The sequence below is a fragment of the Oryctolagus cuniculus genome, chromosome X (assembly GCF_051225735.1).
Source record: "Oryctolagus cuniculus isolate XC-2025 breed Fujian yellow rabbit chromosome X, ASM5122573v1, whole genome shotgun sequence".
In the NCBI taxonomy this organism is placed as follows: domain Eukaryota; kingdom Metazoa; phylum Chordata; class Mammalia; order Lagomorpha; family Leporidae; genus Oryctolagus; species Oryctolagus cuniculus.
In genome coordinates, this window is record NC_142888.1 from 39,007,472 (window position 1) to 39,028,046 (window position 20,575).

At 38.0% G+C, this 20,575-nt stretch overlaps 1 protein-coding gene across 21 annotated transcripts in view; it reads left to right on the forward strand.

The window, feature by feature from the left end:
* The window catches only part of RRAGB (Ras related GTP binding B), an 86,260-nt gene that overhangs the window by 15,474 nt on the left and 50,211 nt on the right, over window positions 1-20,575 (forward strand). For 2 of the 21 annotated variants that reach the window (XR_016227772.1, XR_016227765.1), the window contains 7 exons: window positions 1,530-1,752; window positions 12,033-12,128; window positions 13,158-13,318; window positions 14,309-14,431; window positions 16,925-17,016; window positions 18,017-18,132; window positions 19,990-20,527. Coding sequence is in view for 4 of the 21 variants with exons in the window: in XM_002720034.5 (XP_002720080.1) it covers window positions 1,530-1,752; window positions 12,033-12,128; window positions 14,309-14,431; window positions 16,925-17,016; window positions 18,017-18,132; window positions 19,990-20,087 (748 nt within the window). In the remaining 17 variants the exon portion in view is untranslated. Of the gene's footprint in view, window positions 1-1,529; window positions 1,753-12,032; window positions 12,129-13,143; window positions 13,319-14,308; window positions 14,432-16,924; window positions 17,017-18,016; window positions 18,133-19,989; window positions 20,528-20,575 lie in introns of those variants that run through there. The other 19 variants (XR_016227773.1, XR_016227766.1, XR_016227767.1 and 16 more) reach the window with 12 other exon arrangements.

The following is a 20,575-nucleotide window of genomic DNA, read 5'->3' on the forward strand; positions in this document are numbered from 1 at the left end:
AGAGTAGGAGATAGTCCCTCCTCTCATCACCAAGGCACTCACCAAAAATACCATCAGCGATGCACACTCACTATGCTTACTTCAAAGGTACTTCAAAAAACTTGTGGAAAATATAATTAAAAATATTTACTTTGTTTAAATATGTTGAACTCTATGAATAGTTTTTTTCCATAACACACATTTCCAGGAATTTTTTGAAGACCCCACATTTGCCAATGTTGTTCTCTACCATGTGCTGGAGGAGTATATGTAGTGCATGGTGGTTAGGAAAATAGGCACTAGAGTTAGACTGGAGTTTTTATTTCAGCTGTGTTGGCTGTCTTGTCTTGGATAGATCATTTAAATTCTACAAGCTATAGTTTCTTCATATGTAGAGTAAGGATAGTAATGGTACCAACTCATTACACAATGCCCTCTGTACGTGATAGATTTAGGTATTACTACTTAATGTATATTTGTACAAAATGAATATTTACTGAAATAATAATACAGTAGCCAAAAATTGTCTATTAACATGATTCCATTCTTGCTAGACTTAATGGCTAGAGTCTACCTGCTCTCCATGCAAATCCTTCCTCATTATCGTGACTTCCAATTCTCTAACCTGTATCAAGAGCCTCTTCTAAGTATCTTGAATTTTGGCAGTAAAATATCAACTTCATTTTCATACACAGTGCAGCTGTGGTCCAGGGAGATTTCTGTTCTGCCAAGGTCACACAGCTAATCAATAGTGAAGTACAGAATTCAAAAGTAGGTTCATAATTGTTCCAAACTCTACAATGCTACTGTTTTCTGCTAACTAGATGGTTATTGAGGACTTGGGAAACAAAACATAGCCTAAGGAGCAAAGAGCAGCATTCTGCTTAGAAGTTAGCCTTGGAGTCATTTTCATATAGAATATGTAGTCAACAAATGTTGATTGTTAACCTAACCTAACACTCTGTAAAAGATGAAAAACAATGGGAAACGGTAACAGATTTGTTCTCTACAATTCATGAAACTCGCTGTCTAGGGAAGTGAATGTCAGTAATTAAACACACAGGCAAGTGTAGTATCATACTTGTAGTAAATGTAGTAAATGTTGTAGGAAATAAGAGGGCTGTATTGGCATAAGAGCCTATGGTGAGTAGGTCAGCCCAAGTCAAAGAGGTCAGAGGTGGTTTCTGTGAGGTAATAGAGACTGAACTGAAATCTGAAGAGACAAGCAGAATTTAATTGGATGAAGAGGTAAGAAGGTAACATTTGAGACAAAAGAGACTGAATATATAAAGGCCCCATGGTGGATAAACAATGGAACTCTTGAAGAACTGAGAGAAGGCCAGTATATTTAGAACACAAGAAGAGGGGCAAAGGGTAGCACAACTTGTGCCTCAATAGGAAAGGTAAGGCCAGACCTATTTGCTATTATTTTCCCTTTAAGTTGAAGTCATAAGATTATCTTTTGCATTAATCAGGCCAACAAAAAAACATCATAAGTAGAAGTGATTGAACTGAGGACTTGCTTACTATCAAGATTTTTTTCCTACTAGACAAGACACCTTCATGGAAAATTATTTTACTAGCCAAAGGGACAACATCTTCCGAAATGTGGAGGTTCTGATTTATGTCTTTGATGTGGAGAGCCGTGAACTGGAAAAGGACATGCACTATTACCAATCATGCCTGGAAGCTATTCTGCAGAACTCTCCAGATGCCAAAATCTTTTGCTTGGTACACAAAATGGATCTGGTACAAGAGGATCAACGGGACCTGGTAGGAAGCAGAAAAGGCACTGTCAAATGATTGACATGCTTTAAAAACTTTTTATGTGGAGGTGTAGCTAAATTTGTGCCATTCTTTTCAGGAAAAAAAAAAATTCCATGGAGTTCTTATACTTCTCTTAAAAAAAAACCACACTTAAAGACATTTTTCTCAGTATGAATGATTACCTTATTGTTTTCTAAATGTCCACATAAATGTCCTCAAAGATAACATTAATATCTTTAAAGAATTCTAAGCTTAATTTTCACAAATATATCCTTTATTTCATTAAATATTTAGATATGGAAATTTTAAAGTAAAATTGGTTAAATTGCCTCCCTAAATATCAATTTAAGCCAAGACAGATATTTTCCTCCATGTGTGTATATTAGTCAGGCTTCTCTAGAGCAACAGAACCAGTCATGTATGTGTGTGTGTGTGTGTGCACATGTGTGTGTGCACATGTGCGTGTAGAGAAAGAGAGAGCAACACATATACACACATATACACACATACACACAAACACACACAGAGGAGGTAATTATTTTTAGAAACTCTTTGAACCAGTTGTAGAAGCTGGCAAGTCTGAAATCTTTAGGACAGGAAGATAGGCTGGAGTTGATGTTGTAACGTGGAGCAGAATGTAGTCTGGAGGGCAGCATCCCCTCTTCCTTTTTTAAAACCTCAGCTGTTTGGATAAGACTCACCCACATTATGGAGTGTACTCTGCTTTACCCAAAGACTACTGAATTAAATATTAATCTCATCTGAACAATACCTTTACAGCAACATCTGGATTATTGTCTGACAAAATGTCTGTGTAGTATAGCTTAGTCAAGTTAACATATAAAAATAACCATTATATTCTACCTTTATCAACTTAGAATGCATATAGGACTCCTGATGTCATACCTAACCTCTAAGTAAAGATTATAACAAGGTCATACTTCCCCTTATTATGATGCAGCTATCTTAAATCCAACCAAAAATTCAATAACCATTTTCACAGAAGAGTACTAAGTCCTTGGGTAGTGTTTATTCTTCCCCTTGCTATTTGGTAACTTAAATATTGCAATGTAAGGTTAATATTACTTAAATACTATGATATAAAGTCTTTATATCTTACATTCCTGATAAGAGGATAATAGAGGTATACACACACATACATATATACATTGAATACACATATTCATAACAAAATAAATACTCAGGACAATTATAGTCCTCATTTGTATAACTGGTCATGTGGTGGTAGCTAATATTTTAAACTGCTTTCTTCAGTTCTGAATTCTCGTTGCCTACAGTAATATCCGAGTTGTAGTTGTAGAGTGACCCAAAGATCATTAATAGAACTGCTTAAATTGGGATCTTAGTTTTTCATTGACTATAATCAAAGGACATAGTTCTACTAACAGAATGCCCCATCAAGAGATCTCTCATATTCTAGAACACTCTTCCTTACCTCCATTGTGGAGTAGCAGTTCTATTTCCCTCTGGTAGTCAGGATAAATTACCCTTACCAGCCCTGTAACTCTGTTTTTCTTTTTAAAGATTTATTCATTTATTTGAAAGGCAGATAATTAGATATAGAGAGAGAGGTCTTCCATCCACTGGTTCACTCACTAGAGGGCTGCAATGGCTGGAGCTGTGCCGATCTGAAGCCAGGAGCTGGGAGCTTCCTTTGGGTCTCCCACAAGGTGCAGGGGCCCAAGCATTTGAGCCAATCTTTTTTTAAAATTTTATTTATTTGTTTGAGAGGTAGAGTTACAGACAGTGAGAGGGAGAGAGAGAGAGAGAAAGGTCTTCCATCTGCTGGTTCACTCCTTAGATAGCTGCAATGGCTGGAGCTGCACCGATCCAAAGCCAGGAGCCAGTAGTTTTTCCAGGTCTCTCACCTATGTGGGTCCAAGCACTTGGGCCATCTTCTACTACTTTCCCAGGCCATAACAGAGAGCTGGATCAGAAGTGGAGTAGCCAGGACTTGAACCTGTACCCATATGGGATGCTGGCACTGCAGGTGGTGACTTTACCTGCTACACCACAGTGACGGCCCTTTGACTCAGTTCTTTACCAATTGATTCAAAGACATGAGGAACCCAAAGTGGCCAGGTAGCAATCCTTCAGTTCAGCATAATCATTGCTATGTCTCATTCTTGTCTTTATAATTAAAACCTCTAGGTCAGCAGAGGACAAGATATAAGGTCATGGGACAAAACAGAAATTTTGATAGTGGATCACTAAAATAGTAGTGAGTAAGTAACATTCGCATTTCCACCCCTTGATTCCTGGACCAATGAATCCTCAACTATGGAAGAAAAAGCACCATATCTTGGATGCTGATTCTGAGAACATGTTGCCTCCTAGAAAAGTTTGTTCCAATACAGTAATTGAGATCACAAAAGACTGTTTCAGAGTCCTGCCAAGCCAGCTGTTTCAGGATGCTGGAGAACGTGTTGATATTAGTGAATTCCAAAAGTATGACTGCATTGTCTCACTTTATTTGCTGTGAAGTAAGTTCATTCTTGAGAAGGAATTCTTCATACAATAACTGTGATGATAGATAAATGCATTCTGTAAGTGCACAGACGATAGTTTTGGCAGAAACAGTGCATGCAGGAAAGGCAAATCATATTCCAGTAAGAAGAGAAGGCTATACTTTCCATGAGAAGCCAATACTGATATTCAACCTGTCACCAACTAGCTGGCTGATCAGTCCAGGAGTTACCTTATCAGGGACTCGGTGTTAGTCTCCACTGCTGGTGAATTGGGCACTCAGTGGTGGCCATAGTTGGTGAGTGGAAGTCTGTGTTGCTAAGTCCATGCATAATAATCTCCATCCTTGCTACCATATTCACTCAGTCATTGGGCGGTGATGGGGTGACTGGGAAAAGAGGCTGAATGGATCATTATGTACACTTGATTCTTAAAATTCCTCTGGTAAGATCACTCATTAGTGAATGCTCACATGAGGTAAATATCTTCACTTTTATTGCCCATTCAGAAAGATCTGTGTGTGTGTGTGTGTGTGTGTGTGTGTGTATCTTCGAAATGTCTCCTTTTCTCCAATTCTCCAGTCATGTTCTTTCCTATTCCCTCTCCATTCAGCAAACTAATAGCTATAACCTATAAATCAGTTCATATTTATACAAAATCTGGCCATTTCTCCCAAGAGGAGTGAATAACCAGGTGTTTAAAATCTTGCCCATTGAAAAGATTCTTCTTTTACCACTTTCCTTCAGGGATGTCCAATATAGAGGTTCTAGGTTTACAGCTGGCTTCTATGAGACCGTAAGTGCAGGCTGGGAGAGAAAAGGCATTTAGCAGGAGTGAGAATCACAGGCATTTAGACCATGTCTTCTTATAACTTAACTTGTGCCTTTGAGGCCTGTGTGAAGCTAATTTCATATATACCATTTTATTTTGGTGCTGGAGTGCTGACTTTTTAGCTTGGTGGGTCAGATAATACTCAATTCATGATGGGCAGCTCAGGTTGCATGGGAATTGGTGGTCCATGATTAAGTGTTGTCTGTACTAATGCCTAGAAATAGACCAAAGGCCCTTTTTCAAAAACAGTAAGGTTATGTGTGGAGGATGGTAGAGCTTTGCTTCAGCGTTGTAAAGATATGCACTGCAGTTTACCCATAGGGAGCTGCCAAATGCTCCAAACAGCATTCTTACCTGCCACTGTCACATCAAGTACCATTGAATCTGCTAGAACATATGGATGAAGTAACAGAACAGCCTTCAAAGAAGCCTGGACCCATTGTGGAGACTTCTCCAGTTCTGGGGCCCAATAAAAACTTGTAACTCTTTGCATCACTTGGTAAGTGGACCAGAGGAACAGCCAAATGAGGATTGAATTGTCTCTGAAATCCAGAGAAGTCCACTTGATGTGCCTCTTTCTTAGTTGAGGAAGAGGCAGTTGCAACAATTGTCCTTCATTTTAGAAGGGATATCTCGCTACTCTACTATACCCCTAGAAATTTCACTGAGGTAGAAGGCTCCTGAATTTTTGTCACATTTATTTCTTTTTTTTTTGACAGGTAGAGTTAGACAGTGAGAGAGAGAGAGAGAGACAGAGAGAAAGGTCTTCCTTTCCGTTGGTTCACCCCCTAAATGGCCGCTATGGCTGGCGCGCTGCTCCGATCCGAAGCCAGGAGCCAGGTGCTTCCTCCTGGTCTCCCAGGCAGGTGCAGGGCCCAAGCACTTGGGCCATCCTCCACTGCCTTCCCGTGCCACAGCAGAGAGCTGGACTGGAAGAGGAGCAACCAGGACAGAATCCGGCGCCCCAACCTGGACTAGAACCCGGGGTGCCAGCACCACAGGCGGAGGATTAACCAAGTGAGCCGTGGCGCCGGCCGTCACATTTATTTCTTATCCTGCAGCATACAATTGTCATCTCAGTAAGTCTTGAGTAGTTGCTACTTCTTGCCTACTAGGTCCAGCTGGCATAATATCAAGGACAAGAGTGATAGCTTATAAAAGGGAAAGGCAATTAACATCTCTATGAACTACATTATGACATAGGGCTGGAGAACTGGTATACTGCTCAGGTAGAACAGTGAAGGTGTATTGCTGGACCTTACCAAGGGAGAGGAGTCTCCTTCTGGTGGGCCAATACAAGGAGAAAAAGGCATTTGTTAGAAAAACAGCTGCATACAAGTACCGAGGGATGTGTTAATTTTCTCAAACAATGAAACTACATCCGGTACAGTAGCTGCAGTTGTAGTCACCACCTGGTTAAGCTGATGATAATCCACTGTCTAAGAGCCTTCTGACTTCACACTGGATGAATGGACAAGTTAAATGGGGATGTGGTGGGAACTGCCAACCCCATACCTCTCAAGTCTTTGAAGGTAGCACTAATCTCTGCATTTACTGCAAGAAAGCAGTATTGCTTTTGATTTATCATTTTTATAGGTAGAGGTAGTTCTAGTGGCTTCCACTTGGCTTTTCCCACCGTGAACAACCTTCATTTCACAGTAAGGGAATTAATGTGGGGTTTCTGCTGGTTGCTGAATATGTCCATCAAAATTGTGCATTCTGGAACTGGGATAACAAGTATGGTATGGTTTTGTGGACCTACTGGGCTCACTGTGAGATAGACATTAACCAAAATCCCATTAACCACTTGAACTCCATAGTACTCTAGTATACCACAGTAACATTTTGGGTCTCCTGGAATTAGGGTTAGTTCAGAGCCAGTGCTTAGTAGTCACCAAAGGTCTGATTATTTCTTTTTCTCCCATAGAGTTACCCTAGCAAAAGGCCATGGGTCTCTTTAGGGGAGGCTGGGAGGAAGATCAGCAGTTTAAATTTTGAGTCCTTCTTCAGGTACACCTCGCCTACCCTTCATTCAAGGGGTTCTGTCTCTGTAAACTGATGCAAGTCTAAGAATTGATTGAGGGAATTGAAGTTCAATTTTTGATTACTTGGTCTCATACGTATTAAGAATTTAGTAGGCTTCCCATGTATCTTACTTTTAGGAAAACCATGATCAAATAGCTAACACCATAGTTCTCTGTAAGTCAGAATATTCCGATTGCTGCTTTGCTCTGCTATCTATTAAGGTAACTAACCTCAATTTACCTTTGGTGATTCTACTACCTCCATTTGGCTCCTACCATCCCACAATCCAATGATCCTCTTTGTGTTTTGGTTTTCCGATTGAATGGCAGCAGTTCCCACTGTAAGTTCAGACCCACAGAGAAAAGTGATTGCACAGTTAGAGAAGGAAGCTGGGGCTTCCCTGATAAATTTATTTCTCACAATCGTGGTGAAAGGTATGTCATCTGAAACCTCCCGGCGTTGATGAGTAGCTCTTAAATGACAGATCCATTTGAACATTCCAATCTCCTTAAGTCTTTGAATTTGTTCCTCTATAGTATACAAGACAGGTCTGGCATATCAACTTCATTTAGTATAGGCCACATTTTAGTCTGTGTTTCAGGCAACGAAAGAAAGTTTTCAATACCTTTCTTACTCCCTGATCTGGAATATTCGATGCAAAATCTCTGATTAATGGGCCCATATCAATAAGTTCTTCCTGGTCTGACTTTACGTCCCTTCTGCGTATACCCTGTACCATTACTATTCATTCCTATACATATTCCCAAGATTTTTGCTTGTATAAATTGGAAAAATAATGAAGGTCTTTTGCATTGGAAATTGAGCAGCTTGAACTTTAAAAAGTGCCAATATGGGATGCTGGTGTTGCAGGTGGCTGCTTAACCTGTTGTGCCACAACACTGGCGCTGGAGTAGCTGTTTCTACTGATAGACACTGCTCATGAGAATTTAGGAGTTCAGTGTCCCCTGCTTCATCAGAATTTTGCCATATGCCCCCCACCCCCACTTCCAATTGTCAGAATTCTACTCCTTCCCAGTCAGTGCTCTGACTTTAAAAGAATCCTGAAGCCGGCACTGTGGCACAGTGCGTTAAGCCTCCATCTGCAGCACTGGCATCTCATATGCGTGCTAGTTTGAGTCTCGGCTGCTCTACTTTCAATCCAGCTCTCTCTGATACACCTAGGAAAGCAGCTGAGGATGGGCCAAGTGCTTGGGCCCCTGCAACCACGTGGGAGAAGCTCCTCGCTCCTGGCCTCAGACAGGCCCAGCTCTGGCCTTTGCAGCCATTTGGGGAGTGAACAAGTGGATGGGTGCTTTCTCTCTCTGTTCTCTCTGTAATTCTGATTTTCAAATAAATAAATAAATCTTTAAAAAAAAAAGACTCCCTTTAAGGTTGGGGATTCAATTTGTTTTGTAGTTAATCTACTCATAGGATAAGATTCCAAGTTTAGTTTTCAGCAATCTCAGCTCTGTGATGAGAATATTTTTTCAGGGCAGACATAGTAACTTTTAGGTCACTTATACAGTGCTGAACTAGGCATTCAAATCTCTGAGCACATCCGTTTCTCTGTTTTTTTTTTTTAATTGTGACCATGTGATTTTTTTTCTTATTTTCTTTTTTTTCAAACTTTTATTTAGTAAATATAATTTCCAAAGTACAGTTTATGGATTACAATGGCTCCCTCTCCCGTAACTTCCCTCCTACCCGCACCCCTCCCATCTCCTGCTCCCTCTCCCATTCCATTCACATCAAGATTCATTTTCAATTATCTTTATATACAGAAGATCAGTTTAGTATATATTAAGTAAAGATTTCATCAGTTTGCACCCACACAGAACATAAAGTGCTGCAAAATACTGTTTCAGTACTAGGTATAGCATTACTTCACATTGGACAACACATTAAGGACAGAGATCCCACATGAGGAGTAAGTACACAGTGACTCCTGTTGTTGATTTAACAATTTGACACTCTTGTTTATGGCATCAGAAATCTCCCTAGGCTCTAGTCGTGAGTTTCCAAGGCTATGGAAGCCTCTTAAGTTTACTGACTTCGATCTTATTTAGACAGGGTCATAGTCAAAGAGAAAGGTACCTCCTCCTTTGATGGCCCGTTCTTTCTACTGGGATCTCACTCGCAGAGATCTTTCATTTAGGGTTTTTTTTTTTTTTTTTTTTTTTTTTTTTTTTTTTTCCAGAGTGTCTTGGCTTTCCATGCCTAAAATACTCTCATGGGCTCTTCAGCCAGATCTGAATGGCTTAAGGGCTGATTCTGAGGCCAGAGTGCTGTTTAGGACATCTGCCATTCTATGAGTCTGCTGTGTATCCCACTTCCCATGTTGGATCGTTCTCTCCCTTTTTGATTCTGTCAGTTAGTATTCGCAGACACTAGTCTTGTTTGTGTGATCCCTTTGACTCCTAGACCTATCAGTGTGATCAGTTGTGAACAGAAATTGATCACTTGGACTAGTGAGATGGCATTGGTACATGCCACCTTGATGGGATTGTATTGGAATCCCCAGGCACATTTCTAACTCCACCATTTGGGACAAGTCCGATTGAGCATGTCCCAAATTGTACATCTCCCTCTCTTATTCCAACTCTTATATTTAACAAGGATCACTTTTCAGTTAAATTCCCTGTTTTGTGCAGTACAGTTAGGATCAGTCAGCCAGTTTCATTATGTTCATCATTTTGACAAAAAGAGTTTGTTTATCTCTGTTGCCACATTGCATCATGGATTATCAGTGCTGTCTTTATTACTGAAAATAGAGTCATTAATCAGATTAGAGAACCAAGTCCAGAAACCCCAGAACCAATTCAAAAATTTCATCATTAAGATTCTTCTCTAGGGGCCGGCACTGTGGCATAGTGGGTAAAGCTGCTGCCTGTAGTTTTGGCCTCCCATATGGGTGCATGTTAAAGACCCAGCTGTTCCATTTCAGATACAGCTCTCTGCTATGGTCTAGGAAAGCAGTGGAAGATTGTCCAAGTCCTTGGGCTCTTGCATCCACGTGGGAGACCCAGAGGAAGCTCCTGGCTCCTGGCTTTTGATGGGCCCAGCTCTGGCCATTGAAGACATTTGGGGAGTGAACCAGTGGATGGAAGACCTCTCTCTTTCTCTCTCTCGCTGCCTCTCAAGTGAATAAATAAATCTTAATAAAATTAGATTCTTCTCTAGAACCACTCTCAGTACTAGAGTCTGTATTAGTCAAGGTTCTCTAGATTAAAAGAATAAATGGAATGTATAAATACATATACACATAACATTAAGCATCACAGTGTGTAAACATACATGCACTACCAATCCACCTATTCATGGAAAAATGTGTATGTGTGTGTGTATATATGTATTTTTTCCACATTTATATGGGCATATGTATATGTATATGGAAAACAGAGCGAAAATATGAGTGAATGAGACAGAGATATTGATTTATTTTAAGAAATTAGCTCAACTTATTTTAGAAGATGACATGGCTGAAATTTGAAGGCAAACTGACAGACTAGGAACTTGTGGAAATGTTGGTGTGGCAGTTCAAGTCAGAAGGCATTCTGGAGGCAGAATTTCTTCAGGGGATGACAGTCTTTTCTCTTAAGGGCTTCTACATTATAGAGGGCAATTTGCTTTACTCAAAGTCTTATTTAAATGTTAGTGTCATGTAAAAAATACCTTCCCAGCAACACCCAAATATCTGGGTATGGAGGCCTAACAAAGTTGACACAAAAAATTAACCATCACATTGTGTACATATATACTAACTACCAATACATCTACTCATGGAAAAATATATGTGTGTATATGTATGTATATATATAAAATATAAACAAATTATTTATATTTATATAAGTAGGTATTTTCCATGTGTATGTGGACATCTATATGTAGAGACATTTTCAAGATGGATAGATTTTGTGTGTAGGAGGTTATATCTGTATGGGTAAGTAAATATAGCACTTACATAAAAAAACAGAGAACTATATGCAATGGTTAAGGCACTTTTCCCTTACAAAATCAGTTTGTGGGTATAGCTATCTTAAAATACTCCAGATTTGGTGATTTGAAGCATTAGTTATATTTTATTAAGAATCTTCTGTGTGATTAACTTTATTTTCTAACATAGTGCTCTCAGTGGATATTCAACACAAGTAGTGTAAGCCTGAAGAATTCTAGTAGCTGTTGCATTTTCACACATGATATGAAATAATTTCTGCCACCTCAGTTTGTGAAATAATGTACATACTCAAAATTCCACTAACACAATAGCCAGGAATTAGAAGCAACCTAAGTGTCCTGATAAGCTGATGAATGAATAAAGGAAATGTGGTACATATACACAATGGAATAATATTCAGCCCTCAAAAGGATGAAATCCTGTTATTTTCAAAATCGCAGATGGAACTGGAGATCATTATGTTATGTGAAATAAACCAGACACAGAAAGACAGGTTGTATGATCTCATGTAGAATCAAAAACGTTGATATCGTAGAAGTTGTGGTTGCAATGATGGTTACCAGAGTCTAAGAAAAATGAGGATGAGAGGTAGCTAATTAATGTATGCCAAGTTATACTTAAATAGAAGAAAGAAGTACTGCTATTCTGATGCACAGTAGGGTAACTAAAATTAGTGATAATGTACTATAATTTTCTTTAAAAAACCTAGGAGAAAGAATTTTGTATACTTTCACCACAAAAATTGGCAAATATTTGAGGAGGTAGATATATTTGTACTGATTTGAACATTATACAATACAATGTACACTTACTGAAACATCACATGGTACCCCATAAATATATACAGCATTTATGTAACAATTAAAAACAAATAAAAATATTAAAATATTCTCAAGAAAATGCATAAGCAGAAGCTGCATTTATAGATTTTGCAGTGAAAGATGGTAGCTGTTATATGCTGATGAGAATATTGGACTTTTTAATTCAGATTTTTAAAGAGCGAGAAGAAGATCTAAGGCGTTTGTCTCGCCCATTGGAATGCTCTTGCTTCCGAACATCTATCTGGGATGAAACTCTCTATAAGGTGTGTATGTTTCCCTGAGTTTCCTCATTTTAAGAGCATGAAAGAAAGCTAGAAGAATGTTACCAAACTAAAAGATTTTAAACTATTTCATAGCCATCTAATTTGTTTTACTAAAAATGAAGTATCTACAACAAATTGTTGGAAGAAAATCAAGCTTAACATTAGAGATTTTGTTTTGATCTTAGATTGGGTCGACATAGATACATATCACACTGAATTATCCAGTATGGTCATGATTAATTTGATATTGATGATATTGATCTTTGTCATAGCAGGTGCTTCATTAATTGGCCATCATCCATTTTGACCTGGTGTGGTCTCAATGCTGATTGGAGTTATATCTAGTATTCAGATACCTGTACAGGATATAAGGTAGTCTACCTAAAACTGGAAGTCAGTAGAAGGAAAATATTTAGTGGAGAGATTGGAGAAGGGAGTCTTAGAATGAAACATGCCCAGAGTATTGCAGCTTCAGTTTTCATAGCAAATTGGAGACCAGCATTCTTTTAACCAGAAAGATTATTCCCATTGTTGTAATGGGTATTACACTGCTTGCAGTAATTGTAGAAGTTACAATAATTGTTGTGTCACAGATGAAGCTGAAATTACATTATTGGCACATAGGCTCCTGCTTCCCCCCTTTCTCCTACTGATCTAGTGATTTGAAGGACTGGCTCCTTGCGAGTTCTCCTGTGGTCAGCCTTTTCCTTCAGACTGCTTCTGGTATCCATTGACAAGTGTGACTCTGGGTGAAAAGCATTCTTCACTGTCACTAGTAGCTAGAGCTTCAGTATCAACTGCATCTGACAAGGGTATCTACAACCAGAAGCACAGAAACCTGACTTGCCAAGGAGAAAAAACATTGGACTTTAAAAATAGCCATTACTTTTTTTAAACTAATTCATTTTTTCCTCAATATTATGTTGACCCAGCGTCACTCTAATAACAGATCATTTTGAGATAGCTGTCTAGGAAATACTGTTCTAGATTAATATGGGCCGAATTTCTCTCAAAGCCTTATTCCCATAGAACAGGTAACCGTGAATAAGGATGGACATGACGCACTGATAAGAACCAACTGCGGTGTGAAGGATGGCAATACATAACACGACCAAAGACAATTGGCTAATCACAACACTGCTGTGAGTGACAATGTCTCTGCTGTGGTTAGCTTTGGTGCCTTCTCCAAGGTAAATTCAGCAGTGACATTAACACCGACCTGGGAACTTGGAACCTGAACCCCCATACCTAAGTAATAAAACTAATTGGAACAGAGACATGGCACTACTATCTCTTACATCAATGTTGCATAGAGCTGACGTAAATTTTTATATTAAGTTTTATTCAACAAGCACTCATTGCATATCTGCCTGATGCTGTTGGAAACACAAATGACTAAGACCAGGTTCCTGCCCTCTAGTAGGGGAGAGAAGAACAAAGTACACCTAACCAGACAAATTGGAGTGAGAATGAAAGAAATATTATAATGGAGATACAAATAAAAGAGACTTAAGAGAATAGAGGGAGGGTGTGGCTAATTTCAGCTGCTTACTTTAGTCATATTCCACTAGATGAAATTAGTTTTAGGCAAACACGCAGTGGACCATTTTTAATTCATTTGGATCAATAATTTATACAGCTGACAACAAAACTTTGGAATTGATAATGCCACTGGTTTCTCTTGTAATGGTATATTATCCCATTGAAGGGTGGGGCCATTTGTCCATGTGGCTCTGATATTTTCCAAAAATTGATTCTTGGTTGTATGTTAAATATAGCATTATTAGGTTCCGCTCTTGAGAACAATCTACATTGTTGGATTTGAATGTTTGTTGAATGGCTGGATTAGAAGCTTGTTAGCATGCTAGATCATATTTTTCAACTTTTTTCCTAAGACAACATTATGGCAATTACAATACTTGTTAATTTTTAATTATCAATGGGAAGAAGTTTCTCTAGCATTTTATAAAAGTGTTTGAACTTAAATGAATTCAAGGATAAAAAGCAAATATTAGCTTCATTTTCTCATTTCATTTGTTTTATGTCATATTTAATGTCAGTATTTTTTGGGAATCAATTATCATATTTTCCTGTTCATATGTTATAGTGTGCTTACTCATTTCAAAGGTTTAGGACTTTGTACCTGTTAGTAATATTACACCGTGCTTCTATTCTGTTAGGCTTGGTCGAGCATTGTTTATCAACTGATTCCCAATGTTCAGCAGCTGGAAATGAATCTAAGGAATTTTGCTGAAATTATCGAAGCAGATGAAGTACTTCTGTTTGAGAGAGCTACTTTTCTGGTAAGGACTTGCTGCTCTGCAGAGGTACTTCACACTGTACCTACAGTGACAGAGAACAACATGTTGCCACTTTCAGGAATAATCTTCTCTCTATAGTGATTATTTCAGTGTGCACAGCCTTAATTATAAAGTGGTATGGTCAATAAGGGAAAGAAGCTCGTTAGTGTTAAGACTTTATTAGTTAGTAAAACTTAGAGTTTTGCAAGTATACCTTATTAGAGACTTTATATTATTGCTGGTAATAACTGTTCATTTGTGTTAAAGGATTCCTATTTTCTAATTACATTTATTTTGAAATGTAGGATATTGTCCTTTTGAGAAAAACTAGCATCCCACATTTTTCTTCATAATAGTGAGTTGAAAACTTAACATGAAAGAGATGTAATGGTCAACTCCGTGACATAGATGGCAATTCAGATAGAGAAGGGGAGGAAAAGGAGGCATGTTGGTACTTATAATTTTCTTATGAATTGAGCTGTGCAACTATTATCAGATCCTAGTCTTCCATAGGCCTGGAGTGGGGAAGGCAAAAAGCAGTAATATGAATAACTTTTTTAAAAAATGGTACAAAAACTAAGTTGTGAGTCACAACACACTGTGTAAGTAATTGCTAATTGGCTTAGTAAATATAACTCGGAGTGCAGGTTCTAATAAATAGTTTCTGGATTCCTATCAGTGTTTGGGGATTTTAGACACATTTAATATCTCTGAACTTGTCTATCCTTTAATAAAATAGGGGTAGTACTATCTATATCATAGGCTTATTGTGTGCATTAAAATTGGACAAGGTAACACTAAACACCTAGCACAAGCCTTTACTGTATAGTTGATAAAATTATTGAAGATTGGTGCCTTCTGCTGTTAGAGGATCAAAGGACAGAGAATCCAAAGAATGAGCTTTCCCTCTTCCTTTGTAGAAACGTTATTTGTAACTACAGCAGTCTTTGGGATCCATACTTTCTGCTTGCTGGTATAGCTGAGGCAAGGAAACCTAACCAGAGTGTCTGCATCTTTTTCTCCTCATTTCCATACCTTATCACTCACCTATGTTATGTCCCCTGAAGTTAAAACACAGTACAAGTTCCATTATTATGTGTGTGAATTGAATGGGGCCTTTGGGTTTGTCCAGGCCCAGTAGTTGTTGAAAGGTTTTCTGCCTCAGTCCATTGGAAAGGGACACTTTTCTGAAACTGCGCCACCCTGAGCCCCATATTTCCTGCTACTATGAGTACAATAAGCAAATAATCTATTCTTTGTGTGTTGATGTACATTGCATGACAGATCCTACTTCAGCAGTGTTCACCTTTCATGGCTACCACACATAGACACAGAGATTGTCTTAAGAGTAGCTTTCTTTTTCTAACAGTAATAGATAGCTTTTGTTCCTCTTGAAGACAAAATTTAGGTGATGATTAACCTATGATTGTTTTACTAAGGGGAGTGAAGTCAAGGCAAGGTGTACTTGTTCTTTCTTTGATATAGGAAATTTATTTTATAAGTTTCACATGGTCTTGGAATTTCCCAGTGAATCTTCTTTTAGCAAGTGACTCAGTTTTGCTTCCAATGTTAGAATCTTTGCTTGTTCAGTCTGTAGGTAATACTTGTGTGGTTTTATTAAAATCTGAAAGTGTTGTGTATCATTCTGAATAGATTCATTTATAAATAATCAGTCCTCTGGCATTGGAATCATCTAATGAAGGTTTTTAAACAAAATTCTAAAAGCTGCTCAATTATAGCCTTCATTAAAATTAAATGCATTAAGTATATTTCAAGGCCAGCTGGGGATTTTTTTATTTTCCTTTTTTATTTTTACTTTCTTTCTTTTTTTATCAAATACTATCTTATGAAATACTGAAATATGTTGAATTCATGATTAAAGTAATTTATAAAGAACAGCAGTGAACCAAAATACAGATGCTCCTCAACTTAGGATGGGATTATGTCCTAGTGTACCCATTATAGTTTGAAAATCCCATAAGTTGAAAGTTCATTTTATACATCTAGCTTAACAAACATCATAGCTTAGTGGAATAAACATGTTGAAGAGCATCAGTTGTTTCCTCTCATGATAACGTGGCTAACCTCAGAATCATGCCCTGTCAGTCTGCTGCCCAGCATTTTGCGAGAGGATCATATCACATATAGCTAGCCCAGGAAAAGAATAAAAAATGTATGGATTCTGCTGAATATGTATCACTTTCAATTTTCATTGAAAATTCATAAGTACATCAAGGACCATCTATAGATAATACTTTGATAATTTAATGGAATTGCAACCAAATTGAACTGAATAGGTCATCCAAATGGATTTTGAAATCACACAGATTGTTGACAAGGATATGGGAGAGAGGTGAAAATATGGTGATTCAGATGCTAAGTCTACTCTGAAAACCAGGGTGACCAAGAGACTGACAGACATCTGCTTAGAGAACTAACAGAGGGTGATGTAAATATTTTTGCATGAATTCAAAGGACAATGCTCTTTTTTCATAGGTGATTTCTCATTATCAGTGTAAAGAGCAGCGTGATGCCCATAGATTTGAAAAAATCAGCAATATTATTAAGCAATTCAAGCTGAGCTGCAGGTAAGAGATCTTGTATATGTGATCTATCTCTGGTAAAAAAAAAGTTATTGTAGTTTTTAAGAAGTTCAAATAATTATGGTAAACTGAACTTCTATACTCAGAATAGTTCCTTTAATTAAAAGAAATGTAAACTCTAAGGGAGTCTTCAGTTGACGAAAGGGAAGGTCATTGTCCTTTAATATGAACTCAACTGGTACAGAAGCAAGTGAAAAGTATTCAAGTAGCTTATGTTTTTGAGATGTTTGATACTATTTGGGAAGAATAAGGAAGGAGAGTGTGCCTTACTAAATACCAAAATTTGCTGTAAAACTACAGTAATGAAAATATGAAGGTACTAATTAATTCCAAAATGGTACAGCATGTTTAATCATGTTGTGCCAGCTATGGTTAAATACAATCTGAATCTTAGCATTATGAATATAAAAAGAAGGAACACTTGAACATTATAATTTTGTAAGATTTCATAATTAAAATTCTCACCCTAGTAAGACCTTAATGCTTACAAAGTAGGGATAGTTTACCCTCTTGATACTTTAGCACACTTTGACATTTTCTAGGATTTTTATGCTAACAGTTTTAAGAAGAAATAATAAATGACAAGCATAAATATTTATTCTGTTTTCAAATAAATGGGATCGTTTCTCAAATTTGAATGTAACATTGAAAAGCTCTAGGTATTAATCTCAATGATAGAGGAATTTCAACTTAAGCTGCTTCTTAAATATTAAAGAAGTTTTCTTGTAACATGATTTTTTTAAATGAATCTAAATCTAAGCCCATTGTCTTTTCACAGTCAAAATGAACTTGTCACCCACTTTTCTTCTGACTTCCCAAACCATGTTAAATTCAGTATCAGTTTCCTTGGAAAATAAAATGGGGTTAGTGATTACCTTAATGAAGTGGTAAATTGAAGTATGATGCTATAAAATGCTTAACATAAAAGGTGAAAGCTTCTCAAAATGTTATTTTACTTTAACTACTTTTCTACTTCCCCTTACAGCAAGCTGGCTGCCTCTTTCCAGAGTATGGAAGTTAGAAATTCTAATTTTGCTGCTTTCATTGATATCTTTACATCCAACACTTATGTGATGGTTGTGATGTCAGATCCATCCATTCGTAAGTATAAACTTAGCTGACATAGTTCCAAAGCCATGTATTCTTTAAACAATTGCCTTAGAGGTAATACTTTATTAGATACTTAAAAACTATTTTGTGATGCTGATTGTTTCACAACAATAATAAGGTACTATAAAAAGAAAGCATTTGGGGGCTGACTTTGTGGTGTAGTGGGTTAAGCTGCCACCTGTGATGTCAGTATCCCATCTGGGTGCCAGTTCAAGAACCAACTGCTTCACTTCCAATCCAGATCCCTGCTAGTGTACCTGGGGAGGCAGCAGCGAGTGGCCCAAGTGCTTGGGCCCCTGCATCCGTTTGGAGACCTAGATAAAGCTCCTGGTTTTGACCTGGCCAAGCCCTGGTCATTGAGGCCATTAGGGGAGTGAACCAACAGATCTCTCCCTCTGTGTCTCTCCCTATCTCTCTGTAATGCTGCCTTTCAGGTTATATAAATAAATCTTTTTTAAAAAGGAACACTTTATGTCATGAATACTTTACCGCATTAAATAAAAAGGTATTTTAGTACTAGTGATAAATAATTTTTATTTAAGACTAATATTTTGAAGCTTAAAAATAATTTAGCCTCTAGTCCAATACATTTTTGTCATAGAAACTTCAGAAAGTAAGTTACTAAATTCAGGAATTTTAAGAAAAGAGATCCCAAATCCATGATTATGCTCCATATGGAAAATATTTTTAATACTAGTCAATTGGAGTGCTAAACTGTTAAACACTGAATGATTTTGTATGTCATTATATATTCCTATGTACCATATTCCTGTATTTATGTTACGAGCATGAAGGGTAATAGCCATGTTCGTGACAACCATTAAAATGATGGTTCTTATAATATTTCCAGGATACTCCCAAAAGTTTTAATGGTTTCTCATCTACTGGCTTTTCTTACATTAGGCCAATATTGAATTATAATGTAATATAATTTTTATGATACTAGCTCCAAACCAAAAGATTTTGGAAATTTATGTTGGAAATTTTGTGTTTAGAATATGCAGAAATCACCTATTTAGTAAAATTTTGGGACCGGTGCAGCAGGTTAAAGCACTGCCTTCAATGCTGGCATCCCATTATGGGCACCAGTTGGAGTCCCGGCTGCTTCACTTCCATTCTAGCTCCTTGCTATTGTGCTGGGAAAGCAGTAGAAGATGGCCTGAGTACTTGGGTACCTGCACTCATGTGGGAGACCTGGATGGAGTTCCAGACTTCTTCCTAGCTTTAGCCTGACCCAGCCTTGGCTGTTGTAGCGATTTGGGGAGTGAACCAGCAAGTGGAAGATCCTCTTTCTCCCTGTCTCTCCCTAACTTTGCTTTTCAAAAAATAAGTCTTTAAAAATAAAATAAAATAAAATAAAAAATCGGCCGGTGGTGCGGCTCACTTGGCTAATCCTCCGCCTGCGGCACCGGCACCCCGGGTTCTAGTCCCACTTGGGGCGCCGGATTCTGTCCCCGTTGCTCTTCTTCCAGTCCAGCTTTCTGCTGTGGCCCGGGAAGGCAGTGGAGGATGGCCCAAGTGCCTGGGCCCTGCACCCGCATGGGAGACCAGGAGAAGCACCTGCTCCTGGCTTCGGGTTGGCGCAGCGTGCTGGCCATAGCGGCCATTTGGGGGGTGAACCAACGGATAGGAAGACCTTTCTCTCTCTCTCTCTCTCTGTCTAAATCTGCTTGTCAAAAAAAAAAAATAGGAAAATTAAACCTTGATAACCCGAGACCATCTGTTTCTATGTGTTCTCTGTGACACAGATTGAAAAATTTGGCTCTCTTTTGCTTATTTGATTTTACTGGTTACATGTTTCTTTGCCCATACTTATTCTGTTGGGTATCTCCCCACCCCTACCCTCAGCTTCTGCAGCTACTCTGATCAACATCCGAAATGCCAGGAAACACTTTGAAAAGCTGGAAAGAGTCGATGGACCAAAGCAGTGCCTTCTCATGCGCTAAACATTGCCGAATATTGTTTTACATTTAAAAAGTGAAGCACTGTTTCTTAATTAATCTTAATGTTCTATTCATATATGTAGGCTCTGAAATGTTGTGATGCTAACTATTGCTGTATTTCTTTTCTATGCCTTAGTCTTAACATTTAACCTTTAATGCTATTTCCTCAAGTAGCCAGTGAAGAGGTAGAAGATGACCTTTCCATAAAGTCAGTGTAAAATAAAAGTAGGTGATATGTTAAGTGTTCTCTTAATAAGCTTCTAGTAGTGTTTAAGTGTTATGATAATCTGATTCCAATAGTAGTGTATGTCAAACCCTTTCCCAGTATCGTCCTGTATTCCCTACCAGATAGTAACCACTAAGCTTGGAGTATTACTGTTTTCTCAGCATGCATTAAAAATATTCCTTAACTTCAACTGTAAATAAACTTTTGCTGTTAGGCATTTCAGTGTTTGTTTTTCTTGTTTCTTCAACTTTGCAGTAAGAGTGGG